Consider the following 23803-nt stretch of genomic DNA (forward strand, 5'->3'; position numbering starts at 1 on the left):
TTTATAATAATGATGTTATACACAAATAGCTTAATGATTTGTGTACTGCAAGATAGGCCTAGACCACAGACTGCCGACCAGTGGTTCCCAACGGGTAGCCAAAGCTTCTTTGGGGGTCGTGAGGCCTTCTTGATTTTAAGGGGTTTAAGAGATTTTCTTTTTGGAATATAGGCTACAGCTGGAATATATCTCTGGATTTCATTCTTTTCTGTAAATAAAACTAAATAAAACAGTTATTTTTAAAGTTTGGATTATTATTTAAAATCTATAAACTTTTTTATCTCGCAGTACAAGGGCATGGTGAAGACCTTAACATAAGCTGTATTGACAGCATTTTCCCTCTCTGCTAAACAGCCTCGAAAAGTAGGCTGTTAAATCAATCAAAGAGCTTATAGACTTATAGGCTAAGCATCAGGGAGAAGAAAAGACAGAATTTGTCGATAAAGAAGCCTATTAAGTATAATTATTCAAATAAAAATATAAACATATTATACAGACAGAGAATTGTACTAAAGTTCCTAAATAATAACATGAAAACTGATCTCTGATGCAATTTTCACAGGAAATAATCTGCTCTAAATTCATCCAAATCCCTCGTTTTACACAAACTATTTGGGTTAACTTTACAGTTTATTAGTTGTTCTGCACTGTTATTGTTATGCATTGAATATATATATATATATATATATATATATATATATATATATATATATATATATATATATATATATATATATATATATATATAATATGAAATGTGTTACTTAATGTAGTCAGGGACTATATTATAGCACATTATATCAAATAGGCCTACATGTATAGCACTTTTGGAATTTTTGCTTGACAATTGACTTCAATGATTAATCACTTATCAAAATTGTTGCAGATAAACTTTCTGTCGATAGATTATTTGTTTATCGACTAATTTCTTGAAGCTTTGCATTATGTTAACGGGTGGAAAAAGCAACTCCGGGAGGGTTGAATAATAGCCTACATCATCAGCCTTATCACTGAGCAGCATCCAGCTGCCTCCCCGCTGGAGAAGAGGGATGTTTCCTCAGTGCTGTGCTGTGCTGTAGTGTAGAGGGGCTGTTCCCTCAGCAGATCCCAGCTCAGTCAGTCCAGAGCAGCGGCGGGGATGAGCGCTGTGGAATAGGCGCCAACGCAACCACGCATTTTACAGGTAAGAGTGGCTCCAGGTCTACGCACCGACTTTAAGTAACGCTTTCGTTGGGGTTCTGTTTTTTTTTTTTTTAAACGTTACGTCCCGCGCTCTCGGCTGAGGAGGCGAGCTGCTTTCTGTGAGGAGTAGGCTGCACAGAGGTTGAGAGTCGCATCTGCTCTGCGTTCAACATTTCCAGCGGTCCCTCAACTTGCAGCCAAGCCAGCTACCTCGGTGCTCTCCTGTCCGGCTGTCCCTGACTACTCTGCCCGGGATTAGAGGATTTGGGACCATACTGTGGCACTTTCAGGACGCGACATTGGAAGGTGAAGGAGTGCGAGGGTGGCTGTGTTTATGTCATAACTTGAAGCGTGTGCGGGGGCGACTGCCACTATTTGCGGACGCGCTCCTATCAGCTGAAGGTTAAAGATTGCTGATGGAGCTAGCCCGGCTAACGTTAGCCCCGTTATGTGCCGTTCTCTCTGCTCTGGAAGAGAGGCCAAACTCCGTCCAAATTACGTAGTTTTGTAGCTTTCGAGCAGAGATTTCTATCGAGAGAAACACTCATTAAGGACTGAAGTGAAATCCTCCGTCCATGACTTGTATTCGGTAGGCATTCTGTGTTACTCCAAACAGCTATTACTTATATACATTTCTAACTTGTAGAATTGCTTTGCCTTCAATTTCCTCAGTGGGACTCCATCCACTATGTGATGAGATGGGCGACAGAAAGCAGTTGGGAGTTATAAAACAGAGCTATCATTGAAATACAGTCTGAAGAGTAGGTCATCCATTCGCCGAATTTAACCATGGACCTATACTGATCCGTATAAGGTATTAAGTCTCGTTACAGGTATGTTTCTTTTCCTTACTGTGACGGAGCCTTGAACGAGCAGGTGTTTTAACGAAATTTGGCGTGGTTTCTCTCTGCATCTATGAACTGCGCGCATCAGGGCTAGGCTAGTATGCTACGGCAGCAACCTGCAACGGAACCAGCGGGGCTAGCATCATGCCAAGCCTGTCAATCATTTCGTAACGACATGATGACAACACTCGGGTCCAGTAACGTGTAGCTATCGGGTCTGACCGGATGCTTAGGAACACCAAATGGCGATGGAAATGAGCTGCAAATAGCTCTTGGCAAATGGTATGCCAAGTTTAGGTTGCTTTGATGTTTTCATGCTGTCACTTTGTCACACCTGCTGTTTGCATGATGATGGCTGCTGCTTGACCTCTCTTCTCCTTCCCCCATGCAGCCTCCTGCACGCTACAATCTTGCATAAATAAACCCTGAAAACAGCCATCCTGCTGCTAGTTTGCTGAACATTGGTGCATAATGTTATGTGCTTAATATTTATGTTGGTTTTTAATATTGAAAGGTGAACTTAAAAATGTGTTTACAGCGTAGTAATACTCAATATCCTTCAAGACTGGATGGATGAAACACTACTCTTTACTCACTCCTCAAATGATGTCACAGTGCAATTGCTTAATGGCTTTAATTTTAGAATAAATTGTGACTGTCACATAGGGACCTCTAGAGGCCAGAATGTCAAAGCCAAGATTTCACCTGATCTGTTCAAGTTCAAGATGATCACTTAGTTATTACAACATTGCTGCAGTGAACAAACACAGGCGTTTGTGTAGTTTTCCTAATTTATCCCCACGTCTTATTTGGGCTGATCTGTCATGGCCTCAGGTCTGATTATTTTAGGTTGTGTTGCTTATAGTATTTATGGAAGTACTAATAACATTGCCGGGAGTGCTCTGTTCCTTCTTGCCAAGCCTTTTCATAGCTCAGTGAGTTTACATCAAAAGCTGTTAGTAAATGTCAATAAGGAAACATTTTCTTGACAGTGCATGATTTGTAGATAACAGCAGCTGATTAATTATAAGGAATACAAATGCTGCAAAACATAGCCAAGACCAGCACCAGCTAATCTGCATTTTTACAGAAAAGGGTAAGGAAAGCTTAGGTGTGTGTGTGCGTAGGTGCATGCGTGTTATGTGGTAGGTCTTTCACACATCCTTGAGACCGGGATGGTGTGTGAACACAAGGCCCTGCTAGATGCCCTGAGGGGGGTGAGGTATGGAGGGAAGGGAAGCGTATTAAGAAAGGAAGCAGCTCATTAATTCCTTCCAGCAACGGAGGAAAGGGTTGGTCAGCGAAACTGGAGGGGCCCTCCACGGCTATGAAATGAGTCATACAAGTTCCAAGTGGTCCAAAGCGATAAGTGTGGGCTGGGATAACTTCCTGGTGTTGCAGGCAGTCTGGTTATCCCAAGGCTAGACTTTCCCTTTCCAGTAATCTCGAGTGTGTGTGTGTAGTCGTTGTTTGAGCAGTCCACCCTGTCTGTCTTCAGTTTTATATCTAGGCCAAGTCCATCAAGAAAATTAGTTTTTCTGCCATTGGGTAGCTAAAAGTGAAGCCTTTGAAAGTCATCTGATGTTTGCCCGGTTACAGGGATCCCCTCGGAGGTCCTGCCTGATGTCACATGTGATGTCAGAGCAGAGGTGACGCAGGCAGCAGGAAGGAGGCTGGTGGATGAAGCCAGCCAGAAATGTGTGAAAGCTACTGACATCTGCCATTGTGCCTCTCAGAGTGAGAATGCATGGCAGAGAATGCGAGGCATGTAAAGGCATGCATGCATGTTCACTGTACGCGCTGTCATGTCCTATCTGCAGCTCGCCGCTTCATATGTTCGGCAGACAGTTTAGCCGCCTGCTTTGTGATTTCTGTGTCAGTTTTATACCCGAGTGGTGATCAAGCCCTTGAGATAACCCTGACCATTCATTTTCATGTGTTTACATAGCACTTTTTCCACATTCACCATCATGACAACACTTTACTTATATTGCGTGGGAGAGCCTTTTCATCCCACCTGTAATCTGCGTCACAGTCATCTGTCAACACAATTCTGCTGTTGCCACATCCTATCAGCTGTCTTCAAATATCATACTCCTGATATGTTTAAACTGTCTCGATGAAGCATAGTCTCTTTGGTAAAATATATTTATGCTGGGTTGTTTATTACCTTTCATTCTATAATACTGTGCAACAGGCATGCAGAGTCCATCTGATTAGCCGGAAGCCAGAGCGTGCTAACCCTTTGATCACTGTGGTTCTGGCTGATAAACCATGCCACTGTCATTTCTAGCTAGCCCTGGACCTTGACAGACACTAATTACCATGGAGCCAGTTTGGCATGCTCAGAAACAGCATGGGTTAGGAATAGTTCAGTGCAGGTGAAGCCTACTGTGCTGCAGAACTGTGCCTCGGTGGATTAGCGTGCCTAATTACCTCTCTTTTATGTTTTGTTTTTGTTCCTCATCTGAAATGATTTTCAAATGTTTGCATGGCCAAAATAAGAAGTTGTTTTATTTAATATATGGTTAAGTGAAGGTGAAATTAATGAAATTAAAATGAGACGTGGTGTTTTTTGGAACAAATGCATAGCCCTGAATCTCCCTCCACATACTCGGAGTGTTGGATGCATTTAGTTGAAGGAAATCTCATGACGTCAAATCGCTACATTTCAGCTAAACTGAGCTAAGCCTGCTATACAATGGAAAATGAGTCCATTGATATAATTACCCTCACTCTCGTCAGTGTCTTACTGGTTGCTGCACAGCTTTGCCTTGTGCATTAATGAGCTATTAGCTATACTGCTCTTGTGCGTGAGCCAGTTGTTAATAACAATTTTCTTTGGATTAAAACAGTGATACTGCGCTAGACAAATGTTTGGTTGGACTACTTTTTAACAGTCTGAAACTAATCAGAACCAGACCATACTGTTTCAGACTGCGATGTGTTGGAATATGATGGAATAAAAACATCCCCCCCCTCTCCCTATCCCATCCTGCCTTTGATTTTGCTGCCAGTGGAGTCTGACTGTAATAAGTTTTGGACTGAAGCAATGCAGCAGGAATATCTTAGCAGCCCACATGCTATTGTCTGTGAGCTGCCATTCACAAAAGCAAAACAATTGTTACCATGGGATATGCTCAACAAAATAATGTAAGTAGGTGTTTTTTGGCTAAACCTTTCCACATGAGCTAATTGACTCACAATGCACGGGCCCTGCCTGTTCTTAATCTCTACTATGAGGGCGTGGATGTTAGAGAAAGCACATGTCTTGCAACGTGATGATGAACTCTCGTTTGTGATGGATAGTGAAATATTTTTTGTTGTTCCCAATCATTTTTAAAACAGATGTGTACTTGTTAGTTCACAAAGCTGTTTTGATTTTTAACTTCAATTGTTTATGGTTGCAATAGCTCCTGAGCCCAGTGGGACTTTTCTGATAGATGGCATGTGTCTAGAGTGCAAATAACTCCCCAGATAATATGCCCACACTTTATGTTGCTGAGCTACAGTCTACCTGAAATGTGGAACATTGTGCTTTCTAAAGGTCAGTGTGGGTAAAATATGGCCGAGGTTGTTTGGCTGTTTATTTCTCCGTCCGCAGCCAAAAAAAGGCGTCTAACTCCTTTCCCCGGGACAAACAGGAGCCCGCAGAGAGCCTGATTGGAAACATTTGCGACACCGTCGGCTCTCCTCCGTCCCCACAACGACGCACTTCCTCAGGAAGAGAGACGGCCCCTTTGCTGGACACAGTGATGTCACATAGATAAACAATGTGCGAACCATTGCTGTTTGCTGAATGTGATGGGCTGTCATCCCTGAGAAATCCCTGTGCGTGCACAGTCCTAACAGATGCAGACCAGAGACTAGCCAAGTACAGACCCACTCAGGTCAGTTGTTATAGATCCAAGGAGACTGTGAACAATGTGGTGGAGAGATGCGTCTCTTGTGGAATATTTTAGGAAGCAGGCTAATCGTCTTTCTGGTTCGAGGTTCTGGCGTATGAGATTTCTTTTGTTCTGGAGATTTTGTGCTGGAGCATGTTCAATCCAGATTTGTTATTGTCCGTAGTTCACTTTTAGGAGGGATGTGCTATTTTAACACATCCCAGTGTCTACTCAGGACAACATCAGTCACTGTTACTCAATATGTTTTGACCACAGTGCCAAACATCTTCTGTTGGTCTACTTACTGCTTCTTATACAGTTTATTTACAAAGTCTGTAACCCGTGCCTGCAATCTGGACTAATTACCAACACCCTCTAACTCTGCACTTCCGTCCTCCCCGAGGCCTGATCTAGGTCTCTGTCCTGCATTGTCTGCCACCCATGCTGTCCCTCTGCTTCCCTTCCTCCACACCTCCCCACTATGTCCTCATCTCAGTTGGGCCATGAATAAGGAGCTGACACCAAACTGTCAACCTGCAAGCCGTCATGCCCCTGCAGCCTGCTGTTGGTTTAGCCACCAGTAAGGGCACAGGCCACCCTCACACATCTAAAAAATGCTTGTATCTGTTTTTAATAAACAAGCCGTGCCCTGGACAAAAGTTCACTTGACCTCAAAAGCGGCGGTTTTACATCTGTCAATGTGTAGTAAATGGAAATGATGTTACAGTAGTAGTGTACAGTGGCTGATTAGAGAAAATGTGGAGGCAGTGTGAGGGTCGTCTGTAGGGAAACGCCAGCCCCCATGTGGTTCTTTTTATTTTTAGCTTACTTTGCAGCACATGTTATCCATAAACTGTATCATTAATTTCTCTCTTTGAGTGAGCTGTGTCATTAAAATACAGCAGATTTGCACCTTTTCTTTCCAGTCGCCAAATTCAAGAGCCTGTAATGCCAGTCTTTTTCAAACAAGAAGGCATTGTAGCGAAACACAATGTTGTTGTGTTTAGGGGGATGAAAGCCGACCATTGTTGCATACCGTTGCTGGAATCCGAGGTTTTATTTGATATAAAATGGGTAATTCCATTGCGTAACAGCATTAGCAATATTTAAACAGAGCTTGTCATGGGAAGGAAGGAGTAGGGGTGGGGTAGTGGTGGAGGACTGAATGCGAGCAGGTCACTTTAGAGGAGGAAATCCTCACTTTTACTGATGATAGAGATAATCCTCATTTAGTCATGACACCAAGAATGTCCTCCAATTGCCTTAGATTAAGGGTTTACCTAGATTAGACACCATAAGGATGTGCAGTCAAAACATGTCCATGTGCAATGATGATAACAAAAAGGAATTATCATATAAATTAACATAGCCCTTGACCTAAGGCTCACTTAATTAAGCCGTTGCCTGGTTGGAGGGATAGGCTTCATCTCCAGAAAGAAAAGGTTGGTGATACCAATCTAAATCTGATCTCTGAGTCTGATATGGGCTTCTCCAAAGCTGTAGGGAGATCTGATGTTGGTTCTTAGTTTAAAGCAGGGGTGTCCAAACTTTTTTCACTGAGGGCCACATACAGAAAAATATACGAAGGGCTGGGCCACTCATGCTTTTGAGGTAAATTGCCTAAAAAAAGGCAGAGGGAGAAGGGGATGGCTATATCTCAAGCTTGTTAAACAAATAAGTTATTGGGCTTGTTAACACATCAACTAACGTTAGTTAGAAAATGTTATCAACTTTAATTGACTGAATTTATTGAAAAATGTAGCTTATTAACATGAATACTGTGTAATATATGTTTTAACTCTCCTATAATGGGAACAGCGTTGCACTCAGTGGGAGCAGTGATGCTGCGCTTTGGACTGAAGGATGCTGCAGGTCAGGATTAAGTTTGGTGTTTGAGATACAAAGGACATCACAGAGATGCTGTCGCTCATTTTGGATCTCAATCTGCTTTTGTTAACAGAGAAAATGTTTGCTCACATATGTTGAGCCGAACAGACTCATCATTCTTTGTGAGTGGCGTCTCATCAGAGGAAACTTTTCCAAGCTTCGGTAGAACTCGGGGAGGGAGAGAAGCTTCAGGGAATTATTGTATATAATTATTATATATAAGTTCTAGTTGCAGACTCTCTTAAACTCATTCTGCATCGATCAGTTCGATTTAGGATAGACGTCATGAGAGACGTGATCACAGACACATATTTCCCCTTGTTATCAGAAAGGTTGGCCTTTGGAAAAGCACATTTGATTTCGGACAGCGTGGGGAAGTGCGCAACATTGAAGTTGCGTAGTTGTGTCTCAAAGAGATGGAGCTTCACACAGAATGCTTTCATGTGCGCAGTAGGCTCTTTTGTTACGTGTTGAGATGACCAGTAAGATCAACTAAACAGGTCTGCCAAACATGGAGGGTCACTCAGCTCATGAAGAGGTCGGTCCTTCTCTTTCAAAAACAGATCGATCTCTGATCTCAAGGAATAAAACCGCTGCAGCACGGAGCCAGCTCACATCTGAATGTTGGAGTACGTCCCCGTATTCAGCATCAACATCAGACAGGAAAGCTTGAAATTCTTTGTGGTAAAGTCCTCGTGCTCAAATTATGTTGTGGCCTTTAGACTCCTAAGACCAAGCAGCTCTTCCGTAATGCAAAAGTTATCGTCAACTCCCCGCAAAAAACAATGAACAGCTGTGCGGTGTCTGTCGCATCTGTGCTCTCATCACATGCAATCGAGTAAACATCTAAAGCTTTATCTGACACTTGATGTTTTATATTAGCTGACAAGTCAAAACTGTGTTTCTGTGTTAGAACTAAGAAGTACAATACATTCAAGCGCAAGTTTCTATCTGGGCCATATTCCATTAGACTTTTAGAATTTGCTGCGGGCCAATTGAAAATGGACCGCGGGCCGCAGTTGGCCTGCGGGCCGTAGTTTGGACACCCCTGGTTTAAAGCATAGAAGAAAAGAGTTTACATTTTTTGAGAAACATTCTTGTTAATCAAATAAGTTTGAGTAATCTGTAGTGACATATGACCACAAATATTACCATCTTGGGTTCCATTTTGCCGGCATTTTCAGTATTTCAGAGACACTGTGACTTATTGAACATAGTCACTGGCCTGTTGCCCAGCAAGTTCAACTACAGTTCATGAAATAACAGTCAATGAAAGACTGTGTGTTATCCTAGGTCTGCATGCTCATCTGAAAGCAAATAGAGGAAACCAAAACCCATTTTTTGACACTATTCACAAGAACCTCCCTACCAAACTCAGAACTACCCTCTCCTTGAGGAGATTACTCAGAACGCAAATGGAAAGAGTTAAACTCAACAAAAGTATTAACTGGGTAAGTGCCAAGAGTCAATCCTCCAACACTAACTGGTTTAAGGTTTTAAATGAAAAAGATAATCGTATTAGAGAGCCAGACATACAAAGAGAGCAGCATTTCACGGTCTTGGATCCTGTTAATCATAGAGTAGGCTATCCTAGGGTTCAGGTACAAGATTGGGGGGAGGGAGGGAGCAGGAGGAAGAAAAAGTGTGGTAGTGATGCTGCCCTCCGAGTCATGACTCCTTTCATAGATGGATTTTGTCATCTCTATGGGACGATCATGGCTAAACAAATGCTAAGAAGCAAAACAAATGCTAATCTGTTTGCAGCCGAATACATTTCGGTGAGGCTGTATCGGCCGTCTGTTTTTCAGAACCGAAAACATGCAATTTGGCGGTGCCATTAAACAATCATTGGCTTTTAAACTGTCTGAACAGCACTTGATTATGGCACTGCAGTTCGTGAATGCCATTTCTTATTAAGGACAGCCAGGTTGTTGGCAGTGTGCTCCAGTGGAGAGTATTGAATGAGTAGGCTTCAGCAGCATCTGTCCTGTTGACAAGGCAGCACGCAATGGCGTTATATCAAGTATATCATCAATTCAATTCTTCACCAGTCCTTCATACTAATACGTTTTGTTTGTGCAGAAAGCAAAAGTCATAAAGCTATTTTACCTTTACCTTTTTATTATTGATTAAATAGTTGATAATTTCCTTGATTAATTGAGGTATTATTGTGTAGTCTCTAAATGCATTCAATCACATCATTACAAGTTTGTCCAACCAGTCAAAAACCTGAACATATTCAGTTGACGGACTAAGAAAACCATCAAAATTCACGTTTGAGGAGCAGGAACCATTGAATTTTTGGCATTTTTCCCGAAGTAAATTACATAACTGATTACATTTTTTGTTGACCCATTAATCAGCTAATCATTTGAGCTCTACACACAGACACACACCTTAAGAGACGGCATGGAGCATATTGAAGCATTTGTTCACTTCCTTTTGATTTTAACATTTTTATATTGATTTCAATTCTGGACTTTTCTTAAGGAATCCGAAATGAAGGTAGTAGTTTTGGAATATGCAAACCTTTATCCAAGACATATAGCTGAAAAATTCTCATCCTTTTAGACTATAACCAGAAAATACCTTTGAGATAAAGAAACAATTTTGGGAGAGAGGAATAAAATCTCCCAGTTGCCTCATTGATGCAAAACATGAGCAGTGGTTTGCTGCTAACAGCTACCTAACAGCCACTGTATGGAAGTCTACAGGGAGCCCAATGTAAACAGTAACATTTCACTGCAGCACCAGCAGCCTTCTGAAACTCTTGTTGCCTCTGATCATCATGTTATTTAGGGTTGTTTTTGAGGGTGTTTGTTTACCTCCCAATTCTCCTCAGTTCTGGACATGGTTGGGTTTGGTGTCGGTGATCTCCGAGTGAGATGGAAAGAGGGTTGTTGCTAGGAGGACTGGAGAAGAGAGGAGGGAGGGACAGGCTGCTGGGAAGGCGGGTGATCTCGGTTTTGTCGTGGCGGCTCAGAATTTGAGTTCGGGGGTCTGTTTTTGTTTCGTGCTCTAAACTGTCCATATGGGTTGGGACCTTTGACAAAATCTGGACACGGGTATAATGGTTTTAGCGTCACTTTCTTTTCTCTGTCTCTCTTCCTGTCTCCTCATGTCGTCCCCCTCTCTCTTTTTTTCCCAGTGATGGCCTCAGCTGCGCAGCTGTGCCGGTGATCCTTCCGCTGCACGTAGGGAAGAAGCAGAGACGCCTTGACAACCGACCTACCTTCCTCTCTCTCAAAAAAAAGAAAAGGCTGAGAGAGGAAAAAAAGAAAATACCAGCATAAACAAATGCGACCATGTACAGCGTGGAGGACCTCCTCATCTCTCATGGATACAAGCTGCCCAAGCATACCACCTCCTCCTCTACCCCTATCCCAACCCCCGCGTCCTCGTCCCGACAAGCTCCCCCGTCCTCACCGCCGTCCTACAGCAAACACCATGAAATCTTAGAGAAAAGGCCCGGCCCAAGGACAGTGAACGGCTATGAAAGAGGGCCTGGGATGCCCTTTGGGAATGGTGGAGGATCCAGGCAGCCCCAAGCGTATGGCATCGGCTGTCCCAACAACAACAACGAACCTAGAGAGAGAAGTCTGTCCAGGCGGGAGGGCGAGAGCCGCAACCAAATGGACACCCACTCCTTGGGAGAGTCGCTGACCTCAGACAGTGGGTAAGACATAGTCTGTGCTGTACTTTGAGACCAGTTATGTGCTCTTGTCTAATTGATGCTTTTGCATGCCCTATCCTATTAAGGTGGTCCTCAATCTTTATTGATGAGTGACTCATTTATTCATTGTTATGGTGCTTTGATTGAGCAGATTAATGAAATGAAATACCAAGGAGTTTTGCATGGCATCTTAAATGGAACTGCCTGACACCGCTGCTCAGTCCCTCCTGCCACTGCTCTCTTTTGTCTATCTTATCTCTTATGTGTAACTTCCTCTCAGTTCATCTCTATTCCCTTTTCTCCTCTTCCCAAAAAGTCTTGGGCAAGGGAGGAGGGATGGTGTGTGCTGGAGTTTTAATCTGCCACATGGGACCTTGGAGTTGTAATCAAAACAGCTTTTGGGCAAACCTATGTAACCCATTTCAGCATGCCCAATCTTACACACACAGGTTGCCAGGTTTGTCAGAATGGGGTATCCTTCCTGATTCTACCCCCAATCGTAACTTCCACTATTTCACAAGAATTATTCCTACTTATATAATGCAGACCCCATCAATAATACAGGATTCATATAGGGCATATTTAAATATGCATATGGAGGATAGGCTATATTTAGCTTAGTCTGGAGTTATGCAATTGAAACCCTCTCGGGTAGGGACTGTTAGAACGTATGATGTTTCCAGAGATATTGCCCGGCTGTAGCCAATCTGTTTTCCTGAAAACAGGATTGTTTAATTTGCCAATTTGCACCAGTTTGGGGGGTTAGTGTGCTGTAACTGAGACAAAGTCAATACAGCTGTTCCCATATCCACACAATTAGGCAGGCTCGTCAGATTTATGCCTTTTTCCTTACATTTTGTTTGGCTGACTGACTTTCTTTTTTTTCCCCTAATCCCTTTTTGCCACAAGCCAAGCGACAGAGCATCTGAAAATAGTCAAATGACCTTGAATAATGTCAGCGGTTGTGTTAAATATTTTCACTTTTCACACTCATGGTTTTATTCTTTGAGACGAGTAATCCACATTTTCATGTGGCTGCCCTGCCAGTGCTATCATAGCATTCTATTGGGAATGTGGAACTTGCTAAGACATATGTTCTACGATTTCAGTCTGTTATTTGTTCATCCTTTTTTTTCCCTCTCATCCAAATCCGTTTTGCCTGGAAGCTTTAGTTTAGATAAGGAACAGGCCTATCTTGGCACTCCCATTAGGCAGTGCTACTTAGACCCAATTAGGCTAATGATGGTAACTCATCTTACATAAGATGCCCTCAAATTCAGCAGATTGGCATGGCTAGCCCCCCTTCCCCCAGCAAGCATCTCTGGCCAGTGATGGTCATGGATAGAAATGTCAAGGACGCTCAGTGGCCTCGGCCTCAAGGGGGTGTACACATGTGCTTGCGTCTTGTTTGCGTTGTCAGTCAGTCACTCCACAAATAGCCTGAAATGATCAGACTACATGCAGAGACCCATTGCATCTTGTTGTTGCTCATCAGGTCTGCCATCAAACATCCTCTCAGAGATATAGTGGGAGCTTTCCTTACACTGTTTTTGAGAAATGCTGCTCATTTTCTCAGATTAGGAGCTAAATACAAAGCAATACAAAGATTGTCAATGAAACGTCCTCTAAATGCTTGATCTGTCTTGGAGGACATCCGGGACTAACAGTGGCAGTGTATCATTGTGTAATGTGCTCATTATGCCCCATAGAAAATCACAATTACCAGACACTGCATTGCTACTCATGGTCATCTGTCTCCATCTAGTGGGAGATGTTTTCTTCCACATTGTGTAGACTGTTAGTGAATACTTGCCTCTTATCATTTGGACATTATATTTGTTGGCATTTATTGATCCTGAACTATTATAATTCAGTATTTTAATTATTTCATTGCTTTAATGTTTCAAAAGGCTCATAACCTTAGTGATTATCTTACCACATTGTATTGGCTCATCTCTAAATCAGATGTAAGAAAAAGGATCTTAAGGTTGGGTTATACTTTAAACACATTCTCTGACCATGTCTGAAGGCAAAAGTGTTTATAGCTGTTCCAAATGGCTATATTCCAAGGCTGGTTTAACTGGTGGTGCTCTGGTGGTCTAGGGACCGAAACGTTTAACATTGAATAGCAAGTAAACGACGAGTGTGCGGGAATTTTCTCTTCTCTTGACTCTGGAGTTTTCCTCCTACGCACCTGTCTACAATAAATAGAAGGTGTACAGCATTGAACTGCTCGCCATCATTGATGTCAAATACAGGGATAAAAGTATACACTTTGTTGGGGGAAGGGGTTTCAGACATTATTTAACCATTCAACAAGCACTTAGGAAATTGAAAGCAAAGCAATTCTACATAATGACACCTTTAATTGTGTGTGTTTCCTCACAGGTTCTGTGATGGCAACAGAGGTCTTCAGTCGCATTCCAAGGATGTGTCCTACTGGAGGAGGAGAGGCCAGGACTTCACTGTGCTACTGGACTATGCTGAACCCCATGGAGGGGGCCAGGGGGGTTACGGCAGGCCAGAGGGGTCTCAACAAGCAAGAGGCCAAGAGTTGTCTGCAGAGGAGCGTCAGAGGGCAGCTCAGGAGAGGCAGCGCTGGGCAGCCCAGGCCCAGGCTCAGGTGCAGGCTCAGGCCCAGGTCCAGGCTCAGGCCCGCTCTAGAGAGAGGGAAGCTGCTCTCCATCATTGGAGGATGGCGAGTGAGAGGAAGTGCCAGAGCCTGGGGACAGATGAGTGGCGTCCAGCCGTCAGCTTTGGTCGCCAGCTGTCACAGAGTGAGGGTGAGCGTTGGGCACAGGAGCAGCAGCGGCTACATGCCAGGACACCAGAGGGTATGGTCGTCCACCCAAGGACCAAAGCTAAATCCCAGTCCCTGCCTCGGATGCTGCAGCCTGAGAGCCTACAATATGTGGACATAGACTCGTCCGGTCTGGAACTGTACAGGCGTGTCAATGGCCACCCACTGTCACACCATGACCTTTACAGGGCACCCCGCTGGCCGGAGAATGGGAGGCCGGCTAGCGCCAACCAACTCTCAATGACACCAAAGCCCCGCTTCACCCGACCCCCCAGACCTCCCTCTTATGAGATGCACCAGCAGATCAGGGGAAGCTGTGAGATGTTGTCTGGGAGAGACTCAGTGATTTCCCTGGCCAGGGACAGAACGCCACTTCCAATACCAAGGATAGGTGACCCTCAACTGGACTATTATGCACAGGACTCTGGACCTCCAGGATACATCCCTCCCCCATCTTATAAAAGAGCTCCTATAATGGGGGGATGCCGGGGATATGGTGAAATTGCTGTTGACTACAGGTTAAGAAGTCTTTTTTTCCCTTTGTTTTAAATAAGATATTTTCCCTTTCACATTAATTAACCATGCTTTTAAATTCAACACTGAGGGGCGAATTGCAGCTGAGGGGCAAATTACAGCTGACTGAATGGCAGCCTCCTGGCTCAGCCTGAGGTCAGCTGCAATTCCTGTCAGTAGGGGCTTGCCAGAATGCCACTTCCATCCAAATTTACAAGAAAGGAAAGGAAAATGTAAGCCCAGGATTTTGGAAAGGAGGGAGAGGGAAGAAATCATTTGTTTATTCATTTATATAATAACTTAAAATTATTTATAATAATGTGTAAGAATGCTTTAAAGGACATATAAACATTTCAAGCATTTAAATAATATTTTTCACTCAGATTTCATCACCAGAGATGGTACAATTCTGTATGCAATGTCACAAACCTGCGATATTAGAAGGGAATGATTATTTTTACATAATCATTTTAATCATCATAATGTGATTTTTTGTGAGGATTTGTACCAAAAAAGGTTTTTATCACAAGTCTGTAGAATATGATTTGTAGACTGGGATATCTCTGTATCATGAGAAGATTTTAAAATAGTATTTTGACACATTTTGCCTTTAACAAGTAATGTGTGTCCTGCGATTTAAAAATGGCAGTAGACATATTTACGATTTCAATAAAATTGAGATTAATTGGTCTGCCCTAATACCTACTATATTTTTTATATGGAAGCCAGATTGTGATAGATCTCTTCGAATGGGTTTTATGTTATGCAATAACAATAATGAGGCTACAATCTTCTCAAGATCATTATCGGATGACAATTAATAATTAGGTTAACATCCCTTAAATTATTTTTGAAGCCTTCACGTCTTCACACTTTTTTATGCCCTTTTATCTTATTTGAATCATTGTTACTAAGATAAAGTGCACTGTGTTGTTTTTACTCATAGATACAGAGGGGATGTGTACCAGCAGATACAAGTGGCTCCAGATGGATCTCATTGGATTACCAGACATCCAGCTGGTTCCTGGCCTGATCCCCAGAGAGAAAGGATCATGTCCAGCCAGAAGCAGATTTACCCTGTGTATATGACCCAGGAGCATCCCGGTGGAGGGATCCAATACATCCCTTTTGATGACCCCCGCATACGCCATATTTCCTCAGCCCTGGGTGGCAACTCCCTGACGGACGCCGACAAGATCCGGCACATCCGCAACGAGCTTCCCAGCGTCACCGTGTCGGAGCCTGCATCCAGCGACAGTGCCTTCTTGCCCCCGCCATTGGGGCCTTTTATCTCTGCCAAACTGGCGGATGATGCTAACCAGACGTCTTCTAGCGACTTCGACAATGACAATAACAGGTGGCACAGTGATTTGCACAAAGAGGCTGTCGATAACTTCCCAGCAACTGACCAAAATTGCAACAACAGGTATCCCAAAAACCAACGTCCTCCTTCATCTCCCTCTTCAGCCTTCCAAGCCCCATTAACAAGAAGTTCTTCTCGCCAGGGGTCCAGCTCAGATAAGTTCTTTGCAGAAACCATCACCCAAGTGAAGAAAATTGTCCCAGATTTGGGGCCAGAGAACACAAAGAGAAGAGTGAGTGAGACAATCTTCTGCCTTGTGTCTGTCCCTGTTCACACACCAACCATTAGCAAAGACTTAGCGGCAGATCAGAACAACAATGAGACAATACCAAGCCTGACTGTCACCAGCACAGACACTTTTGCTGTAGGCCTCAAAGAGAGCCCCAACGTGCGGAGCAAGTCAGTGAATGAGATGCTCATAAAACCCCACTACTCTCACTTTCACACCAGCAGCACATCCTCAATGAGGAACTACAAGAGGGCTCCTCTAAGGAAGGAGATAATAGATGCCTGGGCACTTCAAGCCAAGGAAGACAAAGAGTTGTGCTATGCTGGTTCCTGGCCTGGAAACCAGTACCGTAACCAGGAAACCCAGACTGGCTCACCTTTGACGGTTGTGAAAATTCCAGAACCCCAGAGTCCTCCTGGGGGACAAGAGCCTGTTCAGTCTGTCTCAGACACAACCACAGATAGTGGTGTGGGGACAGACAGTAGCTCCTCTTATGGTTACCCCATGGCAGGCCAGAAAAACCTTCATCCCTCTAGCAATAGCGCCTTCTCTCGTCTCAGCCTCAGCCCAACACAGCCGACATCCCTTCAACCCTCACAACAAGACCCATTCTCCCCATCAAAGGCCCGGGATCATGAAGAGTTGCCCTCCTCCCCCAGGAAGAGCAGCTCCAGTCCCCTGGAGGATGCAGAGCAAGTGACCTTTGGTCAGTTTCTCTTGAAGCCAGTAAACCGACGACCCTGTGATGCCATTGGTGAATTGGAAACCATTAATAAGGAGATGGAAGTCACAATCAGCAAGAGACCCAATGTGGGTCAGTGCATTGAAGATCTAGATGGGGTGAATAAGAGATTAGACCTGTTGAAATCAGGAGCACATTTCACTGCTGGTCCAGAACCAGGCAGGGAAGCAATTAGTCTTCCACCAATGCACATAGAAAAACCCAAAAATATAAAAGTCAGATCAATGTCCTTGGCTTCTACCCCTGATCTGGACTCCATGGACATAAGGAGTGCTTTCTACAGGCCACAGGCCAACAACATACCACCAACAAATGAGCTACCCATACTCTCCAACCCAGGCCCCAGAGACAGTTGCCTCCTGTCATCACTACCCCCACACAATGAGCCAAACCAGGTCTATAGACAGGACATCCCAGTCCCTCAAGAGTCCTTGCTGAGGGATGTGGGATTAACTGTCTACACAGAGACTCCTGGTGGTCCTGGGGAGCCAATGCAGCGCTCACTCTCAGTCCCATCTCCACTCGATCATAAAGAGCTAAGTCAGTCAGTGCAGCTCTCGTGGGAGAGCAGGACAGCAGTTGTTAAAAATAGTGGTAGCCCCGAGTACAATTCAAATAAAGATCTTCAAGCTGAGGTGGAGACAGAGAGAAAGGCTAAATCAGGCCATGTTCCATCATTCAGGGGTGAGGTGAATTTAAGCATCTATAGAACCAGGAGCGAAAACAGCAGGTCACCTCAGAAAGAGGTTTCACCACGTATCACCAGGCTGACCAGGGAGGTTTCTTTTGTGTTAAAGGATGGTCATGGCAATGGCCGATATGCCAACTCTGAGCCTTTGAACTTCAAGAACGAGTCAACCATGGCGGATAAGCACCTGGAGAACTTACTGATACAGGAGAAAGCCAATTCTTTACCTGCAGAGGACCTCAGCAACCTGTATGAGGTCAAATACGCAAAAGGTATTCCTGAAAATGAGTCCATCGAGCAGAGGGCTGCCAGAATCCTGGGTATAGCTGTTCCAGTGGAGGCCTTGGGTGTGGCTGACAAACTGTCAGAGGACAACCAGGAGGATATGGATACAACTGTAGTTGAGAAACTACAAAGTCGAGGCAAAGAGACACAGCAGGTGATAGGAGAGTGTGAGCAAGTCAAAGATACGCCCTTTTTGGTCCAGGGAGCAGAGATAGAGGAGGTCAAGGGGAGAGAATCAGGAGTGGACCACGAAGAAGGAGACAGACAAAAGCACAGCAGCAACCACAGTGATGGTGAGGACAACGACAATACTGAGATTCAGTCTCTGGTAGTACTGGACTTGCCCGAATTCCCACCTAATAAGCTTCTACTATCCCTCCCTGTCAGCCCTGATGACAAGCTAGCACTTAGCATGTGCAGTATAGAGAGGAGAGGGCGAGGTGGAGCATGCAAACTAATCGAATCCTTGCAAGATAAGCTCAACTCTTCTGCTTCTTCATCTGTTACATCAATTTGCAAGTCAACTCCAGACAGAATGGCCCGCCTGAAAGAGCTGGACTCAGTGTCTCGAATAAGACGCCTCAGCCTCAAAGGTACAGAGTCTGGAGGAGAAGTTGATTATGAGGAGAGGGAGGGTGACGGAGAGGAGAGTGAAGTTCAGGAAGTGACAAAAGAGGAAGTTGTGGAGCAACGAGAAGAGGATAAGAAACTGGAGGAAGAAGAAGGGAATGGGGAGGAGAACCCAAATGAACATGAGAATGCACATGAAACACATGACAAGTTGGGAGATCCTGAAGAAGATTGTAAACCTAAAGAAGAAGTAAATGAAGGGATATTTGAGGAGGAGCCAAGAAAAGAAGAGAATGCAGAAGAGATGAATGTTGAGATTGCACTAAAAGTAGAGAATGAAGGGAGTAAAAAACTAAATGTTGAATTAAAAACAGAAGATCCGTTAGGAGAGGTGGAATTGAAAATTGTGGAGAATAGCAAAGAAAATCCTTTGGAGAAGGTGAGAGACGAGAATAAAGCAGAGGTCAGTAGAGCTAAGACAACACAAGCGACTGGGGGTAAAAAGATTCCCAAACCAAAGCAGCGCACAAGACTGCAGAAGCCTCCTCTGCTTCCTAAACCTCGCAGTGTTCCCAAGAGAGAAATAACGCTGCCTCTCAGCTTCAGCACTGGGACCTGTGGCCCCTCGAATTTGGAGGATGAGGAGATGCTCTCTGTCTCAGGTGTGTATTAAGATATTTTGATTCTATTGTTAAAGGGATAGTTCAACATTTTTGTAAGAAATAATATTCTTTCTTTCTACGTGTGAGTTGATAAGATTGATATCAATCTCATCTGTGCATTAGGTGCACAGTTAAAGTGGGTATGTGGTTTGCCTTCATGCTTCCCCCTTTTAATTAGTAGGTATTTGGGATAAGGTCTGGAAAGCTGTTTCCCTGTGCTTCCCGTATTTATGCTAAGCTAGGCTAACCATGTAGGCAAATAAGCATAATTCCCAAAATGTTGATCTATTCCTTTAAAGATGCCCTGTGGACAAATTACTTTTAACATTCAGTGTTACTCACCAACAGGCATTGTGTGAATCCTTGAGCTCTAAGAAATAATCAAAAACTCCACAGGGTGCCTTTAATTTCCACCTCTTAATAGCAAATAATATTGTTCTTACTTGTTTCAATTGTGCTGTCTCATCTTTTCCTTTCTCTCCTTTCTCATCAGACTCCTACGACCCCAGTCGAGTGGAGAGAGTGTAACCTCTGACTCTGCCTTCACCACTGTGGAAATCTGTATTTCTCAAGTTAACAGCTTTTTCCAACAACAAAGGCTTTCATCTCACCTCATGGCTTAGTCAGCCGTGACCCCTTCAATATTGTTACGCATTACTTCTCACAGAACTGACTGTCCTGGTGCTGCGAGACCATTTTTACAGCCAAATAAAGGCACTGCCTGTGCCAATTCTCCAGGCCTTTTCAACCTCGACATCCTTGTCTTTCCATTTTCTCCACCTCTCCAATAGTTTATTTGCTCAAGCAAGCGGACTTCCTCCTTTTTAAGTTTTGCTTTTGGAAAAATGCATGTCATTATTCCCGTCTGCTCTTGGGCTCCTTCTCGAGCTTGGGTGTTGAAATATGAATGTAAAAGTGCTTCTGCTCAACAAACAAAAAGAAATGTAACAGAAAAAAAAACAACAGGAAGGCAACAGTATTGCATTACAATCAGTATTAACCTACACCAAATGTAAATAAGAAAGAGTTATAAGATTTTATTAAGAATATAAGATAACAATTTAAGTCATATAATTGCTGGAGAAATGTATATTTTCTTATCTGTGTTAAGAAAAGACTAGATTTTTGGAAGTGTGGTCTTTGTGTGTATTACTAATAATGAAACCCCCTGTTCTTTATTCTTATACTTGTGTGATAGAGAATGTACTCAGAGAGCCTGGATTGCAATGAGAAACACTGTGGTCCTTGAATAGTTTCACTAAGAGCAATATAATTGTCATATACGGGATATTTTTGACATGATTTGAGTAGTAAGTCTTCATTTCAAGGAGCTGATCTCATTTAAACGTCTGCTTTAAAGCTCTACTGTGTGGTACAAGTGTTAGGTTTGCACTGCTGAGATTATTGGCTTTACATTACCAGTGAGAACCTAATAATCTCTTCAAATACTCAGAGATTACACTCGGAGGGATTCATGTTGTCACCCTCCCCGTTTCTCCGGTGCTGTCAGTATCAGCATCAGCATCAGCAATCGCAATGGTTGTGTATCAGAAACGTGTGATTTAACATGTTATTTCTGTTCATTCTCATACTGTTGAAGAAGAAAAATCTATATTTTGTGGCATTAACAGAAGTCTATATTTAACCGTGGAGTTCTCCTTTGTTCACATCTTAAGTTTATTTGTGATTTCAAAAGTGCTTTTTTGCAGGAAATGATAAATGTAGCTATATTAATCGCAGTGTGCCTTGTACACACTGTTTCTGTGAACTTCATCTGTGTGTAACACGTCCAGTAGTGTCTGTTTACCAATCATAATTTGAACTGGACATCAGTAATTCATTTTTACTTTAATGAAAACATTTAGAGTTATTTTGGCAATAATAATAATATTTAGCTGAAGAAGCTTAATATTGATGCTGTACAGAACATTGATGTTGGAATACTAATCACAGTATCTGAACATGTTCAATAATGTAATGTTGACATATCAGTGCTTTCGTGTCACTTCACTTATGGGGTAGCAATACAAGAAATTTAAAAACATACCAAACCAAACTTTATGCTATGCATTGGACATTTACATTTACTGGGTTTAATACCAAAATTCAAAGCTAAAACTGCAACTTCTGGTTTGCTTGTTTGAACCTGTCACTTTTTGATCCAGTATTTGATGTTGAACCTGTTCGATCTGGTTGTAGACTTGCATAGAAGTAGCTGTGACTGGAGTTCTTCAGTGGAAGCTCAGTGCAAAGTTTTGTCTTTGTCCTGTTACCAACCCAGTACCTGTACCTCTGTGTTCCAGGTAATGTGTTATCTGGTCATTCTCGTAGGTCTTTTTGTACTGCAAGTTCTTTGTAACATGATATAGACTATTGGTGCACATCATGCTTTGATATTTTCTATTTTCATACAGAAGTATGTACAGCTTCTTTTTGTATGTGTGGCATCTTTTTTTTTTCTTTTTTTTTTGTGCATGAAATGCGTAAGACGTCACAGAGAGAAGGTGTATTTGCATATAATTGCATTTGGTACTGTATAGTCTATCCAATAAACAACTGTTATATTTCATATAATGTATATTTTATTTTCAAAAAGTTATGCTACATATTTAAAACAAAATAAGGTATTTTTAGATTATTGTTAAAAGGGAACTGTTTTTGAAGGCACAATATTTGTCTATATTTAAAATGATCATTGAGAATGATGATCATTAATAAAGACAAGTGTGTGCTATTGTACAGTACTGCAGACTATTCATGAATAAAAGTCTTTGCATGAAATATTTTGTCTCTGATTTTGTTACATTGATGAATATTGTACATTATTTGATGTGAAGTTAGACAGTTACTCATTTATCAAATCATATCTGATAATAATGACGGAAAAATAAGGAACTACTTTTTTAATATTTGTAGTCTTGTGACCATGACCACGTTCACATGCTGTGACAGATACATTTTGGTGTTTTTAGTGACAGGATGATTCTTCCAAAGAATTTTTATATATAGATATATACCCATAAACAGTTACTGATGTGTGGACTTTGCCCATCTGTGTAGAGCTACAATATCATATATATTCCTAACTAGACCTACCTCTGTAAAAAGTCATTGCTTTGAAGGACTTGATGCTCAACATGTAACAGGACTTTGATTTAGCGCTTCGTTAACATAATTAGTTCTGCAGCTGTATTTTAGAATAGTCAAGACTGATATGTTTGCAAATATTGACATCGTACTGTATTGTGTTGATTGTGAGTTTATTCAGAAGCTGTGTTGTCGCCCTCAGCACTGCTTATTAACAAACCTGTTGTGTATATATATATATATTCTATTCGACCCATGGGTATTCAGGTACTGTATAAGAACACTACATCTCAGAAAAACTAATGTTAAACTACTTGAACTACACAACAGGTTTGTCAATAAGCAGTGCTGAGGGCGACAACACAGCTTCTGAATAAACTCACCATCAACACAATATATATACTATATACTAATTGTTTAAACTCTGAACATAATAAGCTGTTATTAAGCTTTATAGTTGTGGTATTTAAACTTAGCGTTTAGCCTTTTAAATTTAAGTCTTAACATTGGAATAATGGTAATAATCAACTTGCATTACACAGAAAATTAGCTTGCTGCCCCCTTTTGGACAATAGAAGTATTGTTGCAGAGAACCATAAACACCAGTCTAGTCATGAAATAACCCATTAATTTGTATTGGGAATTTTTCATTAATCTTTTCGGAATCATATTTGGATAAGAATACTGATAAGTTCAGTGACTTTTAAAGAGTATTAGCATCATTTCAAGAGCTTAAAGATAAATGTGTCTTAGTAGACAAAATATACATACCAAAGGGAAATTGAGAACACATTATTATCTTGTCTAAATGTGTGTAAATGCACACTCAGCACACTCAAACTATATATGTGGTAGCAACTTGAAAAGGTTGAGAACCACTGAAGCATCACATGTGAGTGGGTGTTGAGCTTTGTTGAGTCTGGTTTTGAATCTTAATGCAGTGCAGGCAGCACTCACTCTCCCAGTAATGGGAAAGAGTAAGAGGGCCATCTGCTGGAAACAGCTGACATTTTTCTTCTCCTTTTTAAATGTAATACAGCAAGTTGGACTGACAATAGAATTGTATGTCCTAGTGAAGGGTGTATTTGTAAGAAGGGACTTAGTGTTAATAGTACTCTTCTCCTTATTTCAGTTTCATCTTATTTGCCACATCAAAAGGTTTTAGTTCTGCACTCAAGAACTAAAGTAAAGTGAAGTAATAAACGTTGTAAAGTAATATAGTAATAATCGACTGCAACTGTTGTTGTTGTGCAGTAACCAGCAAAGTGTTCTGCTTCAAGGAGTGTATTTTTAAGATGTTTGACACATGTAAACACTTCAATCACAACTGACAATATCAGGTAGGCATGGAAAATTAAAATTAAATGGAGCGATAATAAATAATAATAAT

At 42.2% G+C, this 23803-nt stretch overlaps 1 protein-coding gene across 2 annotated transcripts; it reads left to right on the plus strand.

Annotated features, from left to right (window-relative positions):
- The first annotated feature begins 1051 nt into the window (after window positions 1-1051).
- Window positions 1052-22107, plus strand: jcada (junctional cadherin 5 associated a). 2 transcript variants are annotated; one of them, XM_029457726.1, is made up of 5 exons: window positions 1052-1183; window positions 10950-11477; window positions 13863-14792; window positions 15734-19326; window positions 19820-22107. In XM_029457726.1, the coding sequence occupies exons 2-5, from the start codon at window positions 11107-11109 to the stop codon at window positions 19852-19854; spliced, it is 4929 nt and encodes a 1642-aa protein (XP_029313586.1). In that variant the 5' UTR covers window positions 1052-1183; window positions 10950-11106; the 3' UTR covers window positions 19855-22107. The 2 variants fall into 2 exon arrangements, with proteins under 2 accessions (XP_029313586.1, XP_029313587.1); XM_029457727.1 differs by lacking the exon at window positions 1052-1183 and adding an exon at window positions 1420-1488.
- Window positions 22108-23803: the final 1696 nt, after the last annotated feature.

Source organism: Cottoperca gobio, chromosome 20, assembly GCF_900634415.1.
Source record: "Cottoperca gobio chromosome 20, fCotGob3.1, whole genome shotgun sequence".
NCBI lineage: Eukaryota > Metazoa > Chordata > Actinopteri > Perciformes > Bovichtidae > Cottoperca > Cottoperca gobio.

Coding starts and splice junctions, on each gene's coding strand:
- jcada (XM_029457726.1), top strand. CDS start 11,107: ATGTACAGCGTGGAGGACCTCCTCATCTCTCATGGATACAAGCTGCCC. Junction 11,478..13,862: donor TCGCTGACCTCAGACAGTGG/GTAAGACATAGT, acceptor GTTTCCTCACAG/GTTCTGTGATGGCAACAGAG. Junction 14,793..15,733: donor GAAATTGCTGTTGACTACAG/GTTAAGAAGTCT, acceptor TTTTACTCATAG/ATACAGAGGGGATGTGTACC.